Raw genomic sequence first — 23,134 nt, 5'->3', positions numbered from 1 at the left:
GCTCAAGGAGGACAGGCTTCTCACTTAAGGAGAGGGAGGGAATATGGTTAATACCCAGGCTGCAACGAGTGGGGTCCATATGGACCAGACTTGTGATTCTGGGAGGTCTGGAAAGTACATGGTGGACAAGGAACATGTGAATAACATACATGTGGAAAAACCCTGTGTCACTCACAGACACACCAGTGGCATGACATCTCCCCTCCTTCACCCCACGCTCACCCTTGGGGATTAAGGAGCCCACCCCCAATACCAGCTGTACAAGTGCTTTAAGTGTGCATACACACACATACCATGCTCTTGCACTCACACACACATCCGACTAGCTAGAAGAGCAGGACGGAGGAGCTGGGCTGAATGAGGGGAGGGGAGGGGAGGGACAGGAAGGCAGGGTAGCCCCACCCCCGCCCCATGCCCCATGCCCACCGTCCGCCTCCTGCCTCCCGGTAACTGGCGAGGTCTCTGCCCCCTTGACTTTTCCCAGCTTCGAGGAAATACCTCCCTTTAGGGGAAAGCGAGATCGTGAGGGGAAGCAGGGGAAGCACTGACTCGGGCAGAGGCATGAGCCTGATTTTCCAGTCTGGGGCGGGGCGGAGCGAGGTGGCACAGGGGACGCCCGGGTGATGGGGCCTGACTCAGAGCCAGAACCACAGATCTCGTCCGCTATATTGTCGTCGGGGAACAAGAAGCCACCAGGTTTATAAGAAACTGCGATTCATCTCTGCCCCCTTCCACCCCTCTGCAAGGGATCACAGTTAGACTCGAGGAAGAACTTACAGTGTAGGGGAGGAAAGGACTGTCTCGGTTGATCTTTTTGGAAGGCTTCCCTGGGTTTGTTAAGGAAGGGTGGGGCGTTTCAGGGGGTCTAGATCTGGAGAAGAGTCTGAGGCCCACGATTTCCCCACATGAGCTGTCAGAGGAAGCCCCCTCCTCCCTCCTAGCCAAGAATAGGAGCTCTTAAGCCCCACTTGCTGTCCCAGAGCTACTGAAGCTACAGCAGCGGCTTAAAGGGGTTCCCAGAATCCCAGGCCATCCAGGAGGCATGGAGAGGGGTGGAGCAACTGTCAGCTCCAGCCAGCTCTGTGCCCCACTCATGGGGGCACATGCCACTGGCCTTGCTTCTCACGTCTCCAGGTAAGAAGCAAGATGAAAAGTGAGCACAGATTCTATTAGCAGAAGGGCAGAGCTGAGGTGTGATGAACCTCGGAGTGGGCAGAGAGTGGGAGGCAGCACTGCCTGGCAGGCAGTGGCGCCCTCCTCCCATCTCTAAGAGCTGCCCAGGCCTCCTCCACAGTCAGACAGAATCACCAAACGGCTTGGATGTGTGGCAGTGGGCCCGGTGTTCAGGGGCTGGGAGTTCAGAAAAGTGAGGAAGGTCCCTGCTCCCGCCTCTAGAAACCTGCGCCTGGAAATCAGAACTTCTGGCTTCTTCCATCTGGACCTGATTTCCTCTACTGCTGCCATGCCCAGCCTGGCCTGGGCTGTGTGGCTGAGCCAGTCCCTGGCCCTTTAGTTCCTCAGTCCTGCTCTCAGTCCTTGCCCCATAAGTGGGATGGGCTTTTCTGAGTGATGGAGCTCAGTTCTGCAGGTCATCAGATAGGACACTAGAAATGATTTCCCAAAGACAGAGAAACACACACTGGGGGTGACCTGGGGTGGCCCTAAGGTCTTGCCTTTCTCCAGAGGGAGGGAAGGACTCTGAGCCAGAGTTGTTTGAGTAGGATCCTTGTGAGCAGAGAAGGATAGGGGATAAAAATAGCTGAGAGCCTAGGGAAATCAAATCACCCTCTGAGCATCAGTTTCCTCATCTGTAAAATGAAGAACGATAGTATCCTCTTTACAGGTGAGGTCATGGGAAGGGCACTGTGCAAGCATAAGGGTTCAGTGTGGGGTCACCCACAAGGTACTTAACCTCTCTATGCCTCTGTTTTCCTGTCTGCAAAATGGGTACAGTGATCCCTGCCCCACTGACCTGCGGTGTTGTGGAGCTTAATGAAATCAAGAGTGTGAATTGCCTGAGCGTGTTCTCTTTTTTCACTCTCTGTGCCCCCAAGCAGCAGTGGGATCATCAGGAAGAACTTGGGTTTTTCCAATTTCCAACTTGCTGGGCATAAACAGACGAGACAAAGCACAAACTGGACTCAAAAGCACAAAAGCAGTTATGTCCACAAGAGCGGGAGCCCGAGGACCCTGGTACACAGTTCATTCCTGGGGCCCTGAGCCTTGGGTGGTGATTCGGGGTCAGTGTGCACGTGTGTGTGTATGTATGTGTGTGTGTGTGAAATGCAAAGACCATGGGCCCAGTATCTCAATCCCCAGCCATTGGTCCAGTTGCTGAGAACTTGCCTAGCCATAGCCATCACTCCCCAACCCAGAGAACATGTCAGGTTCTGGTGCCAGTGGTTGGAAAGAAATGGAGGCAGGCATGAGGTGGGCAGGCTAAAAGCAGTCACACCAGCTTCACGACCCCTGTGTTTGGAGATGAGGGTCCAGGGGCTTCCAGCTGCCCATGGCTCTGGTAGAAAGATGTTAGCAGGATGCCTTGTGACACTTCCTGGGTAACTGAGGAGGGTGGGCAGCAGCCAACAGGCTCCCGGGGGAATCTCAGACTACTGTGTCAGAGCAGATATGCGTCTGGTATCGTAAGTGGGGTTAAACTCAAGGTCAGACGTAGCCAATCCATTTCCGTGCCAACATGGCCTTGGGTGCCCTCCATTGCAGTGGCTGGGACCCAGGTGTCCACTCAGCTGGAGATGACTCTGCTCCTGCCTGCTCTGTTCCTCTCCCCGGACTTCCGCTGGCTGGCTGCTGGATTTCTGCCTGTGCCTGGGATTTAGGAGAATGGAGCACAGCACAGAGGGCCAAGGCCTCAGCTCTCCTCCCAAGTTGCGGGTGCTAATCTTTCCAAGATCTCCAAGTTGGGGGACCTCAGAAAGGGAAATGAGACTGAGCTGCAGTATAAAGGGCTGTGGGCAGACAACTTCTCAGCCTTAAGTGGATGAGGTAGGAGGTGACTCTAAACTGCTTACAGAGGGAGTGCTCCAAGGTGTCTCAGGGCTTTGTATTATACAGTCCAGACTTGGTCACTCAGCCTTTGCCGGTGAAATGATGGAAGATGAACCTGTCCCGGGTTCCTGGGTCTCCTACCTCACTCCTCCCTGCTCCCTCCTTATGCCATTCCCAAGCCACTGTTAGGTTTCATGGAGTTGAGAAGGAGGAAAGGAGAGAAAAGAAAGCCAAGAGAATAGGCTAGAGGGCCAAAGTGGACCCCAAGCAGGATGCAGAGTTGGCAAGAACAAAGAGCACAGTGGTAAATGAATTTGTTCAGATGGGCAAGAAATGAGGGATAAGTCAGCAAGCTGCTTTTGCAGAGGGGGACAGAGCAGAGGGTAAGGACAGGCAGAGGGTAAGGAGGACTTCCAAAGTGGGCAGTGGTCTTAGTGTTTCTGGAATAGGATGTGTATATATATATAGTGCGTGTGGTAGGGCCAAACAGAGGAAGAGCTCTATCTTCCTGCCTTTGAGGAGGAAGACCACGTGCAGCAGGAAGGCCAGAAGGCAGACTGCAGGTAGGACTTCAGAGTGTCCCCGTGAGACAGGGATGAGGGAGACAGAGGGCCATTGCTGGGCCTGCAGCCTCCTTGTCCCCACTCCCAGCACTCCCACCCCTGCAAACAGTCCTCAGCGCCGCCCCCCCACCCCATTTTGGCCTGCAGCCCTGGGGAAGATGCATGGCATTCTCACTACGGACCCAATGCCGGCTGCGGCTTCTTCCCTCTGACCTATTTTTTAATCATCTGATGGGATCCCCCGCCCAACAAACCAAAGCCTTGGCCCCCTGGGCCCGTCAGCTCCACCGCGTGTCAAAACTGCCCCTGTCACTTTGCGTTGGTTTCTCAGTCCAGCCAGCCCCTCCCCCAGGGCCTGAGAGCCAGGGCTAATTACCCAGCTGCTGAGCCCCCAACCCCTCCCTGTCCCTCCACCCTCAGCCCCAACAGAGGGGCCCCAGGACCGCTGGGAGGAGAATCCTCACCCTCCCGCTGTGCAGCAGGAAGTCCTTCCTGCTATCTCACCCACATTCCCCTCTCTGTCCTGCTGGAGCAGAGGGACAGACACAGAGGATGTTGGTATTGGAAGGGACCTTGGGAGACCCCTCAGGGAACAGACAAGGGCAACCAGTCTCTTGTCCTGGGTTTAGGGAAGTCTTCTGCCTCCCCCTGGCTCGAGAGGATGGGCTCTACTGACTGTTTCATTTTACAGAGCAGAAAAGTGAGGCACAATAGGGAAAGCACCTAGCCCGAGGTCATCGGGAGTTAGTGGGGGAGCTGTGGTCAGAACCCTTCTGCCTTTCCATTTCTTTCTGAGTCTTCCTCACCTAACATCTGTCTCAGTTTCTGTGCATCTCTACCCTCGTCCCACACCAGAAGGGTCCCTACCAAGTCTCTCTCTCCCTTGTGCACTGGCCGGGAAGAGCTCTAGCCTGGTTTTTCGGCAGGCTCCAGCCTGGCTTCAGGCAACGTTCAAGAATGGGGTTTGTCCCCTCACCTCCTCCCCCTACTACCACCTGTGCCCCCCTTTTCCCTTTCTCTCTGGTCCATCCCAGGTCCAGCCCCTAAGTCTGCCTCATCTAGTCCCCACCCCCACAGTGTTAACCAGATGGACAAGCCAAAGGGCCTCGGGCCAGAGACAGGCCCAGAGCAGACTCGCAGATGGGGGCCCAGTCCCAGACAGACAGACTGACGTGCAGCAGGCACACTGAGACCTAGAGAGACCTCAAGGCACTGACAGAGACGTGGAGACACAGAGGTGTTTGCAAATTCAGCCCTGGAGTAAGCAGATGGACGGACACCACGAGAGTGACAAGGAAACTATTCTCAGGACAAGCACCCCAAGACTTTACAGATCCCAGAGCTAGGGGTGGGTGTGAAGAAAACAGGGCCAGCCAGGCAGGAACACAGGGGACCCCAAGAGACCCAGAATCAGATAGATATAGCAGAGAAGAAACTCAGAGACTCAGAGGCCCTGAGAGACCAATAGGGTCACGGGGCAAACAGGGATACATACGGCTCACAGGAAGCCAGGCGAGGGCCTTGGAGAGCGAGGGGCCAGGCAGGGGCTGTTTGGCTGTCCTGTGGCCAGAGGCCCTGGGGAGTGGCCTTCCAGAGGCCTGGCCTGGCAGAGGCCTGACAGTGCCAAGGGATTGTACGGTCTCCAAAGGCACAAGATGGGGAGCAGAGAGGAGCCTGGCTGTGGAGGGGTTAACCCCTGGCCCGCATCCCACTACTTGGCTCTTTCTTGTCTGCACGCCCCCCCCCCAACACCAGCTCCCTTTAACCAAAGCCCTGGGTATCCCCCCCCAACCCCAACTCCTGGTAACCGGACTCTGCTTCCTGCCTGAGATTAAGGGCCTGTCTGCTGAGATTCCCCAGGAAGGGGAGGGACACACTCTCTCCCCAGGGCCTCCCTGAAGCTCAGGACTGCCCACTCATAGCCTGGTATGCCCCAAGATGTTGCTCAAGCACCCAACATCTTGAGGTCCCTTCAAGAGGGGGCAGGAACCCTAGCCTGGGAATGCAGTGGAGGTGGGGTGCTCTGTGGGGGTGTGTGTGTGGGGGTGTGGGTCTAGTGTGAAGAGCTGGGGCCCCGGGTGACAGCAGTTAGAGACAGAAGAGCTGATCCAAGATAGGATGCCCCCAGGGGAGGCCTGAAATACAGGAGAACCCGGTGTGGCCTGGAGCTAGAGGGTAAGGCTTCCCAGCCTTGCAGGGTGTAGGGGGTGGGGAAGGGGAACCAGCCTGGAAGTTAGAACCCAGAGCCCTTGACCTTGATCAGTGTTGAGCCCACACTGATCACTTGGTGCTGGGTGCTGGGGACTCGGAACTCCCGCAGCTGTCATGGGGAAGGGCTTCTACAGGTGCTTGTTACTCCCCTTCTGCCCTCCCTGGCTGTTAATCTGATGGTTCCGGCCATGCTATCTGAAGGACTGGCAGTCTGGGCCCAGAGCGGGAGGAGGTTCAGAACAGGTGCGGGTGAGCAGAGCAGATGCCCAAGGAGCTCAGGGAGGCTGCGTGTGGAACACGAGAAGGGGGTGAGGCTGCAGGGATGTGTCTAGTGTTGCTGTGTGTTTGTGTGTGTGCATGTGCTTGCTCACACATGGGTGCTGTTCATCGTATGTGCACGGGCTGGAATGCTTCAAGCCTGCATCTGAAGAGCAAATGCACTGAGGGGCTCGAGAACTCCGATCCCAAGGTCACCTCTCTAGGAGTTCTTTGGAGGCAGAGGCTGAGCCTAATTTATCTCTGTGACCCTGAGTCCCTGGGGTCTGGCCTGTCCTGGTTTCCAGGGAATGGTGTATGGGTGTCCGGAGGGGAAGACTGTCCTTCCTGGGATGGGATCTTACAGAGAGGTTCTCTTTGGGCCCAGGGCCCTAGTGGAGACTGAGGTCTGGATTTGAAAGGCCTTTTGTGGGGAAGCAGTGGATGCCAGGGGAGGGAAGGGAACTGCGGGCAGTTTGGAGGAGGAGGGGAGGAGGCACTTTAGCACAGCTGGTGCCTCTGCTCTGCTCTGGCCTCGGGGCAGAACCCCATGGCCTTCACGCTGCCTCACACCTCACTTGAGACCTGGTCATCCTGACAGAAAGTCTTTTAGCTCCATTTACTGACGAGGAAGCCAGGGAGGTGAAGATCCTTGAACAGACCACACAGCCAGTTGGAATCGGGGCTCTAAGTCAGTTAACACCATTTCCGTTGCCACAAGTCTCTCTCCCGGGCCTGTCTTCTTTTCAGATCTCCCTCTCCTGGCCTGAGACTTTCTCATGGAGTCATGCTCTGGGTTTCAGACTTTGTGGTCCCTGTCCTGCTCCATCTCTGCCTCTCTCAGAAACCCAGCCCAGCCCCCTCTCACTGTGCTCTCCCCTGTTCCTGTCCTGCCTCTTCCTCAGCATGCTGCCCTCCCTGCTTCACTCATCTACCCTCTCACAGCCTCTCAGGTTACGCCCAGCAGGGTGGAGGCAGAAATCCTAGTGTCCTAATATGTTAGGTCTCTACCAACAGCCACCCCCTGTGACTGCCCCGTGGGCCGTTCAGCACCCTACCCTGGCACCATGCAGCATGAGCCCATTCAAGAGCCTTCCAGGTCCTGGGAGTGCTAAGTATCCACACCTTGTAAGGAGAGGACACAGGTGATGGTCAGATTCTGAGGTTAGGAATTGCCTGGTCCTGGCACTTCGATAAGAAAATGTGCTCAATGCCTGTAGCAGCCATCCTCGACCATCACACAGTCTTCCAGGTGCCGAGCGGCACACAACAAGCAGGGTCAGGGCACAGGCTTTCTCAGGTTGGGATGTGATTTGGAGGTAGAATGGCAAAACGGGAGTGGGCCTGAGAGTGGGATGCATGGACTCCGGGGGGGCCCAGCATCACCTGGACAGATACTGGAGAACCAGCCACAGACCCGGGAATCAGAATCTGCAGAGGTAGGTCTGAGGAATTCACATTGTAAAGCGTCCAGGCACCACCTGTGATGCATAGTCATGGCAGGTGCTATGTGGCATCAGAGGAGCCAAGCTCCTTTTTGAGTCTTGACAGGAAATGGCTTGAAAAGAAGCCTTGTATACAGACAGAACAGGGTGAAGAAAACCACTGTCCAGGTTGGTGAGATATGGGGCAATTTACTTTTCTGTTTTCCAAACCTTTTCTGATGTGATCATACGACTGTTCATTTATTACGATTGTTCTCCCTCAAAATGGGAAGGCAACACTCTTGTGGGAAGAGCACTGGATCAGGAATCAAGAGATGGGGGTTCTAGCCCTGGTTCTGCCACAAGTGGGGTGTGAGAGTTTGGTAAGTTGTTCATTTTCCCACATTTCCCATCCAGCCTGTCTTGTGACGTTTGATGTTTGTTGGAGACAGTGTCTCTCCCATCCTGGAGACATACCCTGTCCTTTGCTCCTGCCCTACCCGGACCAGCCTTCTGGATGATCAGTGGGTAGATTCATGAGAGAGGGGCTGGGATGAGCAGCAGTGGAAGTGAGCGGATCCCAAGGGGCCCTGTATCCTACTCCACCTCCCCCACCTCTCCAGTCCTGGGGCCTGGGAAGAGGATGAGGTGGCGAGGGGAGGAGGAGGTGTCACTGCCAGGGTTCTTCTTCTCACCCAAGCTGGCAGAGAGGAGGGACTGGCAGTGGTGACACCAGGGCTACTCAGCCCCCACTTTTCACAGGCACTTTCTTTTTTGGGTGGAAGGAATTGGAGGGAGTGAGTGAGGAACCTGGGGCTGATGAACCGGGTTGTAAGACCCTCTAACAGTTCATCAGGTTACACAAAGACTGCCTCCTGCCACCCTTTTCCTCCAGGAACATGTCCCCAGGTCCACCTGATTCTGAGATTCATAATCCCTCCTGCCCCCAAAGCTGGGCAGGGGCTTAGGTTCTTCTGTTCAGGGGTAGGGGGATGGATCACTTCACCCGAGGATGAGCATGGAGAGGAGGAGGGGGAGAGACAGGGAGGAACAGGGCCCCACTTGGCCCTCCACAGCCAAGCACTTAGCGAGAATGTCTCCCAGAAGAGGTATCAGCATTCCACAGCCTCATGTCTCCTGGGGAAACCAGTCATTCAAGGAAGACTTACTAAAATCTTTCATGTTTCCCCAAAAGTAGCCAAGGGTCTCAAGATCACCCTGTCTTTCAAGCAATGCAGCCCACATGGAACAACAGGCAGAAACTTCCCCCTTCCGTAAGGATGGAGAAGGTGGGTAATGGGCCAGGAGGAGGCCGGTCCCGGGTTCTGGTGCTGCGGTGTGCTGGCCTCCGTGCTCAGAGGATGTGCTCAGGCTCTTTCCTCCCCACTCCCTGGGTCATGCCCGCCTCCTGGGGTCCCCAGCTTTGCCTTCACCTGCCAACCTGCCTCTTGGTTCAGCTCTAGTTGGGAGCAGAGAGTCCCCATGGGCCCCTGAGGGTGAAGCCCTGTTGAGTTGGGACAGGGATGCAGAGATGGGGCCAGCTCCCACGGGAGAACTGAGGAGGGCTCAGGTGGAAGGGGAGAGAGAAGAGGTTAACCTTTAACATGATGAAAATGTTAGGGTATTTTTCAAAACACTCTTACAAATGTAAATCTTTATATGTTGACATGTGAAAAATTCCATTACACCTTGTTGAGTGAAAAAACATTACAAAGCGTGTATATATGTATGTATGGTGTGTGTGTGTGTGTGCATAAGACAAACCAAGAGGGAGTGTGCAAGGAATGATGTCTGGGGTGTTCAGCAAAATTGTAATCCTATTTGCCTCTGGGGGATGGAATTTGGAGTGATATATACAGTCCTATTTTTACTTCTTTGTACTGCTTAAATTTTCTATATGAGTGTGTTTTATCTTTATTCACAGGAAAACTCCCAATGAAGATATTTTCAATCTGGGGAAAAACAATCATCATAAAAGGAATATAACTACATTAGTCAACAGAAAAGGAAAACAGAGAAAGACAAGCCCCCAGAGTCCTACCACCAAGGCAGCCCTTCAGAACATGTGGTGGGTTTCCTTCCTGTCAGCCGGCTCTGGGTCTGTTCAAAGCTGCTTTTCCATCCAGGTATAATAATAGACTGTAAAGTGCCGCCCAGGTGTCCCCTCTCATGTAAGGCTCACAGGCCCTCTGAAAAATGCATCAGTTTGTTTTCTGTAGCCTAGGGGACTTGAGGCTGACTTTCAGGCAAAGGCAGTGACTTGCCCAGATCACATTTACCTGAGTGGTGGTCAGAGCCAGTCCTGGGACTCTGAGCACTGGCAGTCCACTGCTGCTTCCAGTGCTCATGGCTGACACACCCACACGCAAACCCTCAGCTGCTGCTGTGCAGTTCGCTTGATGGAACTCTTCTTGCTGCCCACCAGATCCCATGTCTGCCCTAGGGCTGAAGGAACAGATTCATGGGACACAGCCCCCTTGGGCCTCTGGCAAAGAGGAAGAGCGCAACACTTCACACAAAGCCACTCAGCACGGAGCCTGGGCACATAGCGAGTATCAGTGAACATCTGTCACATGGCCATGGACGAAGCAGCTCGGAGCCTGCGAGTAAGCCCATCTGGGTCATCACCGAAGGCTTCCCGTAGGAGGGAGCCTTTGAGTTGAAGCTTCAAGGACGGGTGGAATTTCCATGAGGGTCCAGAGGAGAGAAATAGTCTGGCGTTTCACGTGGAGGGGTTGACTCTCCCATAAAGCATAAAGTCTTTGAGCGTGAACTACAAGGCGCATCGGAGACTCGCTGCTCTGCACGGTGGGGGCCCTACAGTCCTCACCAACCGTGTAGAATTTGCCGAGTTATTAGCCAGGAGGGGCGGGGTGAGGCGGGGCGGGGCCGAAGTGGCGGGGTGGTGGGGGGGGGGTGACCGAGAGAGCTTCATAAAGCCACAGCAAAGGCGCCGCGACGCTAGTGACAGCGGCCCGCTGGAGAGGGAGCCCGGGAGCTGCCGCGCGCCCGCCAAACGCGGGCGCAGGACCCAGGCGTCCGAGCCCGGGCTCCGGTGGGGCCCCGCCCCTCCCCCAGCCCCAGGGCCCCCGCCCCGCCCCCCGCCCACTTCTGCCCAGCCGACCCCCGCGCCCGCCCCCGCGCGGAGAGGGGCCGGTCCTCGACGGCCCGCGGGAAGGTGCCAGCCCGCCCCGGATGGGCATCGTGGAGCTAGGCTGCGGAGACATGCTAACGGGCACCGAGCCGATGCCGGCGAGCGACGAGGGCCGGGCGCCAGGCGCCGACCCGCAGAACCGCTACTACTACCCGGAGCCGGGCGCGCAGGACGCGACCGACCGTCGCGGGGGTGCCAGCCTGGGGGCGCCCTACGCCGGGGGCGCCCTGGTGCCCGCCCCGCCAGGCCGCTACCTCGGAGCCTACTCCTACCCGCCCCGGCCCCAGGCCGCCGGCTTCCCCGGGGCGAGCGAGCCCTTCCCGCCGACGCCGGGCGCCGAGGGCTACCAGCCCGGGGACGCCTACTCGGCTCCGGACCCGCGCGCCACACTCTACCCGGGGCCGCGCGAGGACTATATACTGCCGCCGGGGCTGGAGGTGTCGGGGAAGCTGAGAGTTGCGCTCAACAACCACCTGTTGTGGTCCAAGTTTAATCAGCACCAGACGGAGATGATCATCACCAAGCAGGGACGGTGAGTGAGGCGCGCGCCGGAGCGCCGAGCGATGGGAGCCCCTTCGTCCTGCCTGCCCTGACCGAGACGCGCTTCTTTTTTTTCTGTCGAGACTTTGCTAGTGTCTCCGTGTCCCTCACAGCTTTGGCTCAGGCCTTGAGGGGAAGGAGGGAGTTGAGGTGGGGACAGTCTGGGGGTTGTTTACTCTCAAGACATTGCACCGACAGGCGCAAACCAAAACCCATGAGTGATGAAGGAGAGAGACACAGGGAGCCATGGTCCTGGTTTAGGGCGAGGGTGCCTATGGTTTCCCCAGGCACTAGTGTGCCGCTCTCTGCCTGAGTGGGGGACACCCAGGGCGCAGGGGGAGTGTGAGCTGTGGGTCTGACAGAGCAGGGCACCTCTTCGCCCCTACGTGCTGGGAAACCGAGGGGACGGCAGAGTCTTGCAGTGGAGCGGGCAACAAACCAGCCCTCATCTCAGGGGCTCTCTGTGCCCACCTCTCCCAGCGCCCTTGCTGCTGTTGTATACAGGTCAGCTCCGGGGGAGGGAGACGTGTAAAACTGGGATTTGGTGACATGGAGACGTAGTCGCCAAGTTTCCTTTCCGGTAGTTACTTTGAGATCATGTGTCTGGTGTGTGCGTGTGGTGGGGGGAGGGAGATGGTAGAGTGGGAGAGGACACAGATTCCTTCCCCACACGGTCCCTGCCTGAGGGCACAGATGTCAATGGGCCTGAGCAGGTGAAGCTACCTCAAGGGTCCCAGCTGGCAGCCGGTCCCACTCTCTGGACCCTTCAAGGCCTGTCCCCGAAAGCCTGCCCTACCCTGATTCAGACATTCAGTCCACCCTGGGGAACCCCTGGTTCCGTGGCTCAGGCTCCCCTGAGCCCAGTGTGTGCAGGGTAGGGTTTTGGGGCCAAGGGTGCTGCTTCCGGAGAGAGTCTCCTACGTGGGGAAAGAAAGAGAAACTTGCAGCTTGTGTGTTATTTGTGTAGCAAACTCCACTCTGAGTGGGCCCTGACTGTGTCTGGTGGGTGAGAGTGTGCAGCCACCCTTCCCAAGGGGGCTTTGTGTGGCTAGAGAACTACTGAGGGCCTCTGTGTGGAGTGACTGTGTCATCAGTGGACCCGAGAGGTGTTGAAGAGCAGATAGGAAGTGTGGGGCTCGGGAAGGGAGAGGGGAGAGGCCATGCTGGGCCAGAGGGTTGACATTCATTCAAGCAGCACCCTCGGCCCCAAACCCTACCCTGTATGCACTGGGCTCAGGGCAGCCTGAGCCATAGAACTAGATCCCTCAGGGTAGACTGAATATCTGGGCATTGCTGGAACATTTTTCCGTCCTGATGAATGATTTCTGTGGGATGGCTTGGGATTGAGGGACCTGTCCACCAATCACAATGGGCTTCAAGTTGCTGAACTGTTCTTTCTCAGGGATGAACCCAGGAAAGACGGCATTTTCTTTTATGGCCTGGCCTTCATCTTCTAGGCCATTTGATAATTCCTCTCTGCTCCCCCAACCCTAGCCTCCTTCTGGGTACACCTAGGCACAGCCCAGGCTTCTAGGCTGTCATGTCTAAATTGGAGGGAACCCAGAAGATCCTGTTCTGTCTTCTTCCTGGACATACAGGGAAATGGAGCTAGAGACAGTAAAAGAGACTTTTCTGAGGTCACATAGCACATCCATTGCTGGCAGAACTGGCACCAGCTCCCAGATGGTATGTGCCTGTGTTTCTTTCTCTGCTCCCCCAAGACCAGGAGTAAAAACAGCCACCAACACTGTCCGAAGGCCTCGATGCATTCATCGTGCTTTCACTTCCATTATTTCACTGCGCTAGGTAGGCCAAGCAGCCTCCCCGTCTGCAGCTGAGGGCGCTGAGGCGCGGGGGGCTGATGGGTTTCGCTTGGTCACACGGCAGACCCAAACTCAAGCCTCCACTCCGTTGAGTGGTCAGGAAGCTTCCCTCCCCGGGGCCTGCTGGGGTCTCCCCACAGACTTGTGGCCAGGCCCCTGCCCCTCCAGTCTTGAGGGCTGGGGTGGACAGAGCTTCAGCAGAACTTCAGGGATCTGGGGGTGCAGGACTGGCTGTGGGTCTTAGGGTACGGTACAGTCCATATTGCTGTACTGGTTGTCTCCTTTACATCTACAACCTCCTCTTTGCTTTACATTCCTGCTGAATAATCCTCCTTGACAATTGTGTTGTCTCTCTTTCATTTTTTTTAATTTTAATTTTTTATCTTTTGGCTGTCCTGCACTCGTGTGCAGTGTGTGGGATCTTAGTTCCCTAACTAGGGATTGAACCTGAGCCCCCTGCCTAGGCAGCTTGGAGTCTTACCTACTGAATCACCAGGGAAGTCCCTTGTTGTCTCTCTTTTATTTAAACCCACACACTTAATTTCCTTTATTATGAAAAATTCCAATATATACAAAACTGAAGAGAAACATGTAACAGATCTCCACCTACCCATTACCTAGCTGTGGATACTAGTCCAATCCTGTTTCTGCTTTTCCTTTCTCTGTTAACGTCCATACCTCTGGTCTGAAACTATGTTAGTGATAGCGTAATTAGTAAGTAAATCCTAGACACTGTATTACTTCATCCTTAAGTAGTTATCTGTGCACCTCTAAAAATGGGTTTTTAAAAAGAAACGCAATACCATTAGCAAACCTGAAAAGAAATTCTTAAATATCATAAAATTTCCCTGATTGTTTTGTATGCTTGCGCGCGCTCCAGTTTTGCAATCCTCACGCTTTCAATCCGTCCTGACGGACTGCTTCGGACACTTTGTGGGTTGGAGCTGTTGGAAGGGGACAGTGGCCTCTCACCATTTCCCTTGAGGCCTCCTCTTGGATCGGGCCTCAGGGGCCCCAGGGTGGGGTGGAGGAGACCGAGGACACGCGGCCCCCAGTTCGGCACCCGGGTCTGTGAACTTAGGCTCCAGTGATCTGGGAAGTCGGCGGCCATTTCCTTCTGCTACTGGCTTCTGAAAAGTAAGACGGGCTCAGAAAACAGCTCCCTTTCTGTCCTCCTGCCCTGGCAGACTGGCTTGTCCCTCCATGGTTTCCAGTGATCTGTCAGTCACCACCACATCACCCACGACTTTCTTCCTTTTTGAAAAATCCTTCCAGCAGGCCCACCCACAGCCCTGTAGCCTTTCGCCTTGGGGCTGACTCACTCCCTCCCTCCCAGATTCTTCCTCTCCTACCCACCCTAGACCCACCCCGCAGTGTGGACTGGACACACAGTCATGCGCTCCTCCACGGCAGGAATGGGATGGGGAGAGGGCTGGGGGTGGTTCTGGGGTCCAGAGACTGAGCCAGGCGGCTCAGATGGGACTGGGAGGGGAAATGGACAATAGGAAGATGGACTGGCCGACTGGAGGGTTTGGAGTTCAAGTTTATGAGTTTGTGGTCTGATAAGCGCACTCATGTTGCCCGGCCTCATGTTGTTTCTGGGAGGCAGCCTGTCTGATAGTCAATGGTAGACATTCTCAGCAGAGGAAGAGCTAGGCGGCTGTCTCTGTGTGTGGGTGTGTGGGTGTGCAGTAATTGCCGGCAATCCCCACTTTTCTGGGTGTGATTAGTTGATTATTATAATTAAGATAACTCCATTGTTAAGCAGCTCTATTTGTATTTGTGTATGTATGTGCGAGGTTAGGGCTTGGTAAAACAATTTCAGTCCCGCATTATCCTTGATCGCAGGCCTCAGCCCTTTGGTGTTCTCTTCTCTACATTCCAACTCCAAGAACTTTTTAGATCTTTAAAAAGTATTTTTAGCTTTAAGCCTGCTTTAATTTGGGCCGATGGGCTTCATTTCTCGTGGGATAGGTGAAAATGGTTTTGCTTTTTCTCTTCCCCTGTTTGCTGGTGGCCGTCTGATTTCTGTTCAATGGATCCGAGGTTAGTGGGAGGAGGCCCTCCCTTGATGCTCAGGTGCGTTTTGCATTTGGATCCCTAAAGACATTGCCGGAAGATGCTCCTCAGACTTCCCTGGCAGTCCAGTAGTTAAGACTCCAAACTTCCACTGCAGGGATCATGGGGGTTTGATCCCTGGTTGGGGAAAATCCCCACTCCCCGTGGAGCATGGCAAAAAAAAAAAAAAAAAACCCTCCTCAAAAGTGGTTTCAATTTACACCCCCACAGATAGTGGAGGAAAGGACCGATTATCCTGCAGGTTCAATAGCAATTAGGTATTATCAATTTTGAAACATTTTGGGAACATGCCTGATGAAAGTGTTAGTCATTCAGTCATGTCCAACTCTTTGCAACCCCATGAACTGTAGCCCACCAGGCTCCTCTGTTTATGGGATTTTCCAGGCAAGAATACTGGAGTGGGTTGCCGTTTCCTTCTCCAGGGGATCTTCTCGAGCGGGGAATCAAACCCAACTCTCTTGCATTGCAGGCAGATTCTTTACCGTCTGAGCCACCAGGGAAGCCCAGACTGATAAAAACCATCTCCTTTACATTTGTGCCTAATAACTGCGAATTGGAGCATTGTCGGAAGTGTTCAGGATGGGGAAGGGGTACAATGACTCGGCGAATCATTTCAAGGTGGATGGTCCTTAAGGAGTGGTGAGCTGTCTTTTCTAGGGCCTCAGATTGGCACCAGACTCCCTTTTCCTTCTCAGCAAAGCGTCATGTAAATCAAGGGCTATTTTGGAATCCCAGCTGGTGGTGAGTCTAGATTTTTAGGGTGAAGTTGAGACCTCCCTTCTCCTCTCCCTCTCCCCTACCCTGCCCCAGTCTTCTTGTGTCTCCTGCTTTTCCCTCTACTAGTAAGAAGCAGGAGGAGACGGTGGAGACTATAGCATGTGCCCGCCATCGGGAGACTCCAGCTCTGTGCTTCCACCAAGAAGCCATCACCAAACTTCTCTGAGCCTCATTTTCTTCAGATATAAAATTGGAAAAAAAACATGTTGTACCTCAAAGGACTTTTTCAGTGAACTGGCTGCTGCATAAGTAGAGGCACAATGAATAAGTTCCCTTCTCTCTCTTTATTACTACATGTCTGGATAGGAACTGGGTACAATATAGGAGGCATGAATGACCTGACCACTGTTGCAAAATGAGTTAGTGGTAGCGATGGGTTGAAAATATTCTCTCACTCTCGATTGCTCAAAGCCTCATCCCTAACTTTGATTTCTCCAGTTGACTGGCACGCTAAGCTCCTGGGACCCAAGGCCTCAAACCGGAACTCTGGACTCTTGCTTGTGGTTCTTCAGCCAGGCCAGAGTGTTTTGATCATTCTGGGCCTGGGAGAAGGTGGGATGAGGGTGGGAAAGGGGAGATAGTGAGCTGAGTTGCACATCTTTCAAACTTCTTAACGGCTCTGAGAGGAAAAATGGACAGGAATTGTTATCTCCATTTATAGGTGAAGAAAGTGAGGTTTGGTTTAGGAATTAACTTATCCAAGGCCATAGGGCCAGTAAATTTCTTTTTTCTCAGCCCAGGAGAGTCTGGGGAAGGCAGGAATGTGACAGTACTCTCCCGGGAGATCTTTCCAAGGTTATTAGGGATGTTGCTCTAGGACCCTCTGGGGACTGTGTGTGTGTGTGTGTGTGTGTGTGTGTGTGTGCACGTGCATGAACGTGCATGCTCAGTTGTGTCCAGTTCTTTGCGATCCTATGGACTGTAGACTGGGATCCACCTGAAAGTGTTCTTTGGCCCCTGGAACTCAATCCCCCAGGTTTCCTGACTCATGGACCAGTGCCTTTCTTCCCACCCTGCAGGGCTTCTTGTAGGAGGAGGAGAGAAGTGTGTGTGGGAATGAAAAGCAATTCTGATGAGGGTTTGACTCTGCCATCTTAAAAAGTCTGCTCTTCCTCCTTGAGTTAGAAGAGACAGGCTAAGCCGGAGAGGCGGTGGTGATGGTAGAGGTGCTGGTTGTAGTGATGGTGGTGATGGGAGTTGTGATCATTGAGGTGTTCCTTATAGTGATGCTGGTGATGGTGGAGGTGTTGGTTGTAGTAATGGTGATGTTGATAGTGGAGGTATTGGTTGTAATGATGGTGGTGGTGGTGGAGGTGCTGGTTGTACTGATGTGGTGTTGGGGTTGGGGGAGTGATAGTGGAGGTAATGATCGTAGTGGTGGTAGTAATGGTGATGGTGATGCTGGAGGTGCTGGTTGTAGTGATGTTGGTGATGGGGTGGTGATGGTGGAGGTGATGGAGATGGTTGTGTACGGCAGTGCTTAGTCCTCTGAATCTGTTACTCAGCACAATAGCACAGCATCCCAAATCCAACTTCCTCCACTTTTCCTGGGAACCAGGACTTTGATCATGAGAACTGTGCTCAATAGAGTCCCTCATCCAGGTGGATAGAAAGCTCAGGCTAGGACTTCAGCTACTTCTCTGAAGATCCAGGCCTGGAGCAGGTGGCACTGCAGACGTCAGGCCCAGGAGGACGGGGTAGGGAAAGCCTGCGGGTGTCCGCTCTGGGGCTAGGTGTGTGTTAGCACCCTGAGAGCCGCAGCGAGAGGATGGATGACAGTCTGAGGCCAGACCAGGGTTGGGGGAACTCAGAGATGAAGACCTACTAGGAACAGCCTGTGCTGGGGCTGGCTTGTGGCTTTGCTCCCCTCCAGGGAGCAAACTAAGGCTAGAGACGGGTGTGCAGCTAATGTTAGCAACTGACACTCAAAAAGAAAAAAAATTTTATGAAGAAGGAAATGGCAACCCACTCCAGTAATCTTGCCTGGAAAACACCATGGACAGAGGAGCCTGGCAGGCTACAGTCCATGGGATCACAAGAGTCAGACACGACTTAGTGACTAAACCATCCACCACTACAAAGTGAATATATGCCTAAAGATAATATGTGAAAAGGATATTTGCCATATACTAGCTAGTTTTTTGGTGGGAGGGTGGGAGTCAAGGAAGACTTGGGGTTATTTTTTCATCAACTTCCATTTTATACTTATTTATAATGGTCATTATTTTTACTAATACTGTAAAACTATGAAAATGAATAAAATACTAAAAGTTTCATATAAAAAAAAAGAAAAAAAATTTTAAAAGCCCTGCTTCCTAGTGTTTGCTGATTTCCATGGTAAATACCCCTATAATGGCTGCTTGCAAGCTGCCCACATGTTATCACTGAACTTGGAGTTGGGAAGAGACGTGAGGCGGCAAATATTACCTAGTATATCTCCACTATACCGATAAACAATCTCAAAAGCAGAGATAATAGTAGAGTGTAGTAAAAAATATTGAGAAGTGATTTTTTTGAGTATTTATTACCTTGACTTGTAATATATTTCATGGCAGTTTATATGATTTAATTTTTATTGATATTTATTTTTGGTTGTGCTGGGTCTTCATTGCTGCACGGGCTTTCTCTAGTTGCCACCAGCGGGGACTGCTTCTCTAATTTCTGTAAGCAGCTTCTCATTGCAATGACTTCCCTTGTTGTGGAGCTCAGGCTCTAGAGCTCGAAGGACTTAATAGTTGTGGCTCATGGGCTTAATTGCCCTATGGCATGTGGAATCTTCCCCGACCAGGGATCGAACCATGTCCCCTGCATTGGCAGGTGGATTCTTAACCACTGGACCACCAGGGAAGTCCTGATTTAATTTTTAATTGTTGCTAACACCTGGCTGGCAGACTTCCTGGACTTCCCCAGCTGGCTCTGGTGAGGACGGGAGCCGGCTCCAGCACACCGCTGATGGGCCTCCTTTGCATAGGGAACGGCCGTCTGGGGGACTGGGGACTGATGATATTGGTGGGTCTCTCTGTTCTCCCCAGGCGGATGTTCCCATTCCTGTCATTTACTGTGGCTGGCCTGGAGCCCAACAGCCATTACCGGATGTATGTGGACGTGGTCTTGGTGGACCAGCACCACTGGCGTTATCAGAGCGGCAAGTGGGTGCAATGTGGAAAGGCCGAGGGCAGCATGCCAGGTACGTGCCTCCTTGGGAACCGGGGGCATGATTTTTCTCTAAGACTGTGCGCCCCCTGGTGGAGCCAAGAGGAACCCCCAACCCCCTGCCTCTGACTCCTAGGATTTAGTTCTCTAGTTCCACCCCACCCCATCCACTCCACCCAACCCCATCCCTTCCCCTCCCACTTCTCACTTTCATTCTGTCATCTCTTCTACTTTGCTCTATCCTGTCTTCAGCTCGGTCCTCTGCCCACACCTCCCCCATCCTGCCCCCGCTGTCCTCCCCCTCCTTCCTTCTTGCCGCGCCTCTCGGAACAGGCAAAGGAAGCCCCACATGACCAGGGACCTGGTCCCAGGGGCTGCATGCCAAAAAGATTAACTGTCCACAGGGAACCGCCAGTATGTCCATCCAGATTCCCCCAACACCGGAGCCCACTGGATGCGCCAGGAGGTGTCATTCGGGAAACTAAAGCTCACGAACAACAAGGGGGCTTCCAACAATGCGACCCAGGTGGGACGCCTCCCCTCGGGAAAGCCCCCCACCTTTCCCTGTCCCTGAGGCCACAGTGGGTCCTGCAGGCTGATTCTGTTCTATGAGAGTGACTTCTCTCCCTCTCTGACTCTGGTTCTTTTCCACCCACTTTGAGAGGAAGCTGAATCTCAAGGCAGACAGGGGTCACATTTAGGCCAACGTGGGCCAACCCAGCCTGGGGGTTTCTTCACCAAATCCCGGCTGTGCTCGCTAGTATTGGGTACAGAGTCAGTACTGGTGGTCTTAGGGAGCGGGTGCAGAGTTTCTTTGAGTTGAGCAAGCCTATTAAAGGTGCCCTTATTCCCTGAGAAGCCCTGTTTGTGCTAATACTTTGGTCACAGTGGACATCTGGAGATAGGAAAGGAGGCAAGAGAATAGCACTGGTGCCCTGAGGAGGTTCAGGACGGAGGTTGGAGACTTGGGAAAAGTTACATGTTGGCAGGGCAGAAGAATGGTCACAATGACTTCAGGGCCCTTTGTGGCTTGGCCATAGGGTGGACCATAGGTGGGGTGGGGGAGGGGAGGGTTCCTTTGCACTCCCTCCTCCCACGCTCACAGCCGTCTCACCCCCCTCAGATGATCGTGCTTCAGTCCCTCCATAAATACCAGCCCCGGCTGCACATTGTCGAAGTCAACGATGGAGAGCCGGAGGCGGCCTGCAACACGCACGTCTTCACTTTCCAAGAAACCCAGTTCATCGCCGTGACCGCCTACCAGAATGCCGAGGTGAGGGCTGCCTGGGCGAGGGTAGGCTGAGCCTGAGTGGGTTGGGTGGGAAGAAGGGAAGAACAGGGCCCCTTGACTTCTTGGGAGTGAATTTGGAAGTTCCTCAGCCTCAGACTCAGCACTCAGATGACTCTGTTTCCCTTCTCTCTAGATTACTCAGCTGAAAATTGATAATAACCCTTTTGCCAAAGGATTCCGGGAGAACTTTGAGTCGTAAGTGCCCCTGGGTTCAACTCGTGTTGACAGAGGCCTTCCTTGTCTGTCTGGGACTGGGACTCCAGACAAGTGCTCAGTCCCCTCTCTGCCTCTGCGGTGGGGAAGTGTGCGGTGGGTGCAAAAGGCAGCGGGCAGGTCAGGAAGGAGGTATGGGGAGGGTCGTGCAGCAGGCAGGCTCCTAACTGACCAGTTCTACTCATGACCCCCTGTCTTTTGCCCCCTGTTTTTTTTTAAAGCATGTATGCATCCGTTGACACCAGCGTCCCCTCCCCGCCTGGACCCAACTGTCAACTGCTTGGGGGAGACCATTATTCTCCTCTCCTCCCCAACCAGTATCCCATCTCCAGCCGTTTCTACCCCGACCTTCCTGGCCAGGCCAAGGATGTGGTTCCCCAGACTTACTGGCTGGGAGCCCCCCGGGACCACAGCTATGAGGCCGAGTTTCGAGCTGTCAGCATGAAGCCTGCATTCCTGCCCTCCGCGCCCGGGCCCACCATGTCCTACTACCGAAGCCAGGAAGTCCTGGCACCTGGAGCGGGCTGGCCTGTGGCCCCCCAGTACCCTCCCAAGGTGGGCCCAGCCAACTGGTTCCGCTCCATGCGAACTCTGCCCATGGAACCTGGCCCTGGAGCCTCAGAGGGGCGGGGGCCAGAGGAGCAGGGCTCCCCCTCCCTGTGGACTGATATCACCCCACTCCGGCCAGAGTCCAGCAACTCGGGACTGGGCGAAGGAGACTCTAAGAGGAGGCGTGTGTCCCCCTATCCTTCCAGTGGTGACAGCTCCTCCCCTGCAGGGGCCCCTTCTCCTTTCGATAAGGACACTGAAGCCCAGTTTTATAACTATTTTCCCAATTGAGCAGATGACGTGAAAGGAACAGGAAGAACGTCGTTAGGTTGGTGACACCAACCACACCACAAACTCAGGACTGAGCCGTCCCCAGCCTTTTCTGTCCCCAGCCTTTTGTAGTTGGTTGAGGAAGAGGGGGGCCAAGAAGGATTCTGAGGTTCACCTGCTGTCTCCTGGCCCACAGGGAAACCTGCGAGGACTGTCCTCTGCCCCTTCCTCTGCCCCAACTACAGTCATATACCTGGTGCTGCTTCTGGCTGTGGGTTCCCAGCTGGAGAACATAAAATGGACCACGGAAGGTCTGGGACACAAAAGAGCTTCCTCTCTTCTGCGGGTTGGGGTTGGGGGTGGGGATATCAGGGTCAAGTGGGATGGCCCGGCTGGAGACTCAGATCTCTCACTCTGTAGAGTAACTGTCAGCATTTCCATTTGTGTGTGTGTTAATCCCTGATATGGAAATAAAGACATGTGGATTTTGTAAGTCAGCTAGCCAGGGTCAGGGAGAGGACCCGAGTGACTTTGAACAACTGGCCTGAGCCCCACCCTCAGTGGAGTCCCGGGGAAGGGGCTGGCAAGGGGGTGGGGATTGTGCATGACTCAAGAAGCAAAGTCTTGAGATTTCCCAAGTGGCTCGGTGGTGAAGAATCTGCCTGACAGTGCAGAAGACATGGGTTTAATCCTTGATCCAGGAAGATCCCATATGCCATGGAGCAACTAAGCCCCTGCACCACAACTATTGAGCCTGTGTTCTGGAGCCCGGGAGCTGAAAATACTGAGCCCATGTGCCGCAACTACTGAAGCCAGTGAGCCCTAGAGCCTGTGCTCGGAAACAAAAGACGCCTCCTCAACGAGAAACCCACATACCACAGCTAGAGAGTAGCCCCGCAAGTAGAGAAAAGCTCCGCACAGCATTGAAGACCCAGCACAGCCAAAAATAAATAAATAAAATAATTTTTTTTATTTTAAAAAGGAAGCACTGACTTGCCAAGGGGACAGGGGGTTGTATGTAAGGATGCATTTTTCTTTTTTGGGGAACAGGGGAGGCTATTTATTGTACAGAGAGTGGTGTCCAGATATAGTACTTTTGTCTTCATCACTTTCTGGAAATAAACGCAAAACTGTCAAGCGTGTCCTGCTTTGGTACCTGGATGGGGGGACACAGGTGGGGACTCTACTGGGAACTGCAGCTGTATCCGAACTGTTCTCTCTGCTCTAGAACAGAACTTGAAATTCCGAAGACCCTCCTAGAAACTAGAGGTGATTTCATTCAGGGGATAAACTGAATTAGAGCAATTCTACATGTCCTGCCTTGGTGCTCAGGTTGACGGCTGATGCCACCTCTTAAGGTACCTTGGGATACCCTGACTGTAGAGCAGGGTGCGAGGGCAAGACCAGAGGATGGGGGCTCTGCAGAAAAAGATGACACTTGATTTTTCCGTGCATTTCTGGCAGCTTGGGATCTCCATCTTCATCTTGGGATTGTTCAAAGATTGAGGAGTAAACGTAAATAGGACCACATGAAATTGCTGTTTTCGCAGGTCAAGAACAGCCAAATATTGGCAGTTTCATTTTATACAACCTAGTATATGTAATGAGTTTAGAACAGTGCCAGAAAAATAGTAAGCCCTCAAGGCATGGACAGAGGAGCCTGGTGGGCTGCAGTCCATGGGGTCGCTAAGTTGGACACGGCTGAGCAACTTCACTTTCACTTTTCACTTTCATGCATTGGAGAAGGAAAGGGCAACCCACTCCAGTGTTCTTGCCTGGAGAGTCCCAGGGACAGGGGAGCCTGGTGGGCTTCCATCTATGGGGTC

The 23,134-nt window shown here is 53.8% G+C and overlaps 1 protein-coding gene across 1 annotated transcript; it reads left to right on the top strand.

Moving 5' to 3' along the window:
- Nucleotides 1–10,565: 10,565 nt before the first annotated feature.
- TBX21 (T-box 21) lies at nt 10,566–22,445 on the top strand. The gene is made up of 6 exons (XM_027519056.1): nt 10,566–11,145; nt 18,865–19,019; nt 19,390–19,511; nt 20,109–20,258; nt 20,410–20,471; nt 20,711–22,445. Exons 1-6 carry the CDS (start codon nt 10,655–10,657, stop codon nt 21,327–21,329), a joined length of 1,599 nt encoding a protein of 532 aa, XP_027374857.1. The 5' UTR covers nt 10,566–10,654; the 3' UTR covers nt 21,330–22,445.
- Nucleotides 22,446–23,134: the final 689 nt, after the last annotated feature.

The sequence above is a fragment of the Bos indicus x Bos taurus genome, chromosome 19, assembly GCF_003369695.1.
Source record: "Bos indicus x Bos taurus breed Angus x Brahman F1 hybrid chromosome 19, Bos_hybrid_MaternalHap_v2.0, whole genome shotgun sequence".
Lineage (NCBI taxonomy): Eukaryota > Metazoa > Chordata > Mammalia > Artiodactyla > Bovidae > Bos > Bos indicus x Bos taurus.
The sequence above is the reverse complement of the archived record's forward strand: the minus strand, read 5'-3'. Positions and strand labels throughout refer to the sequence as shown.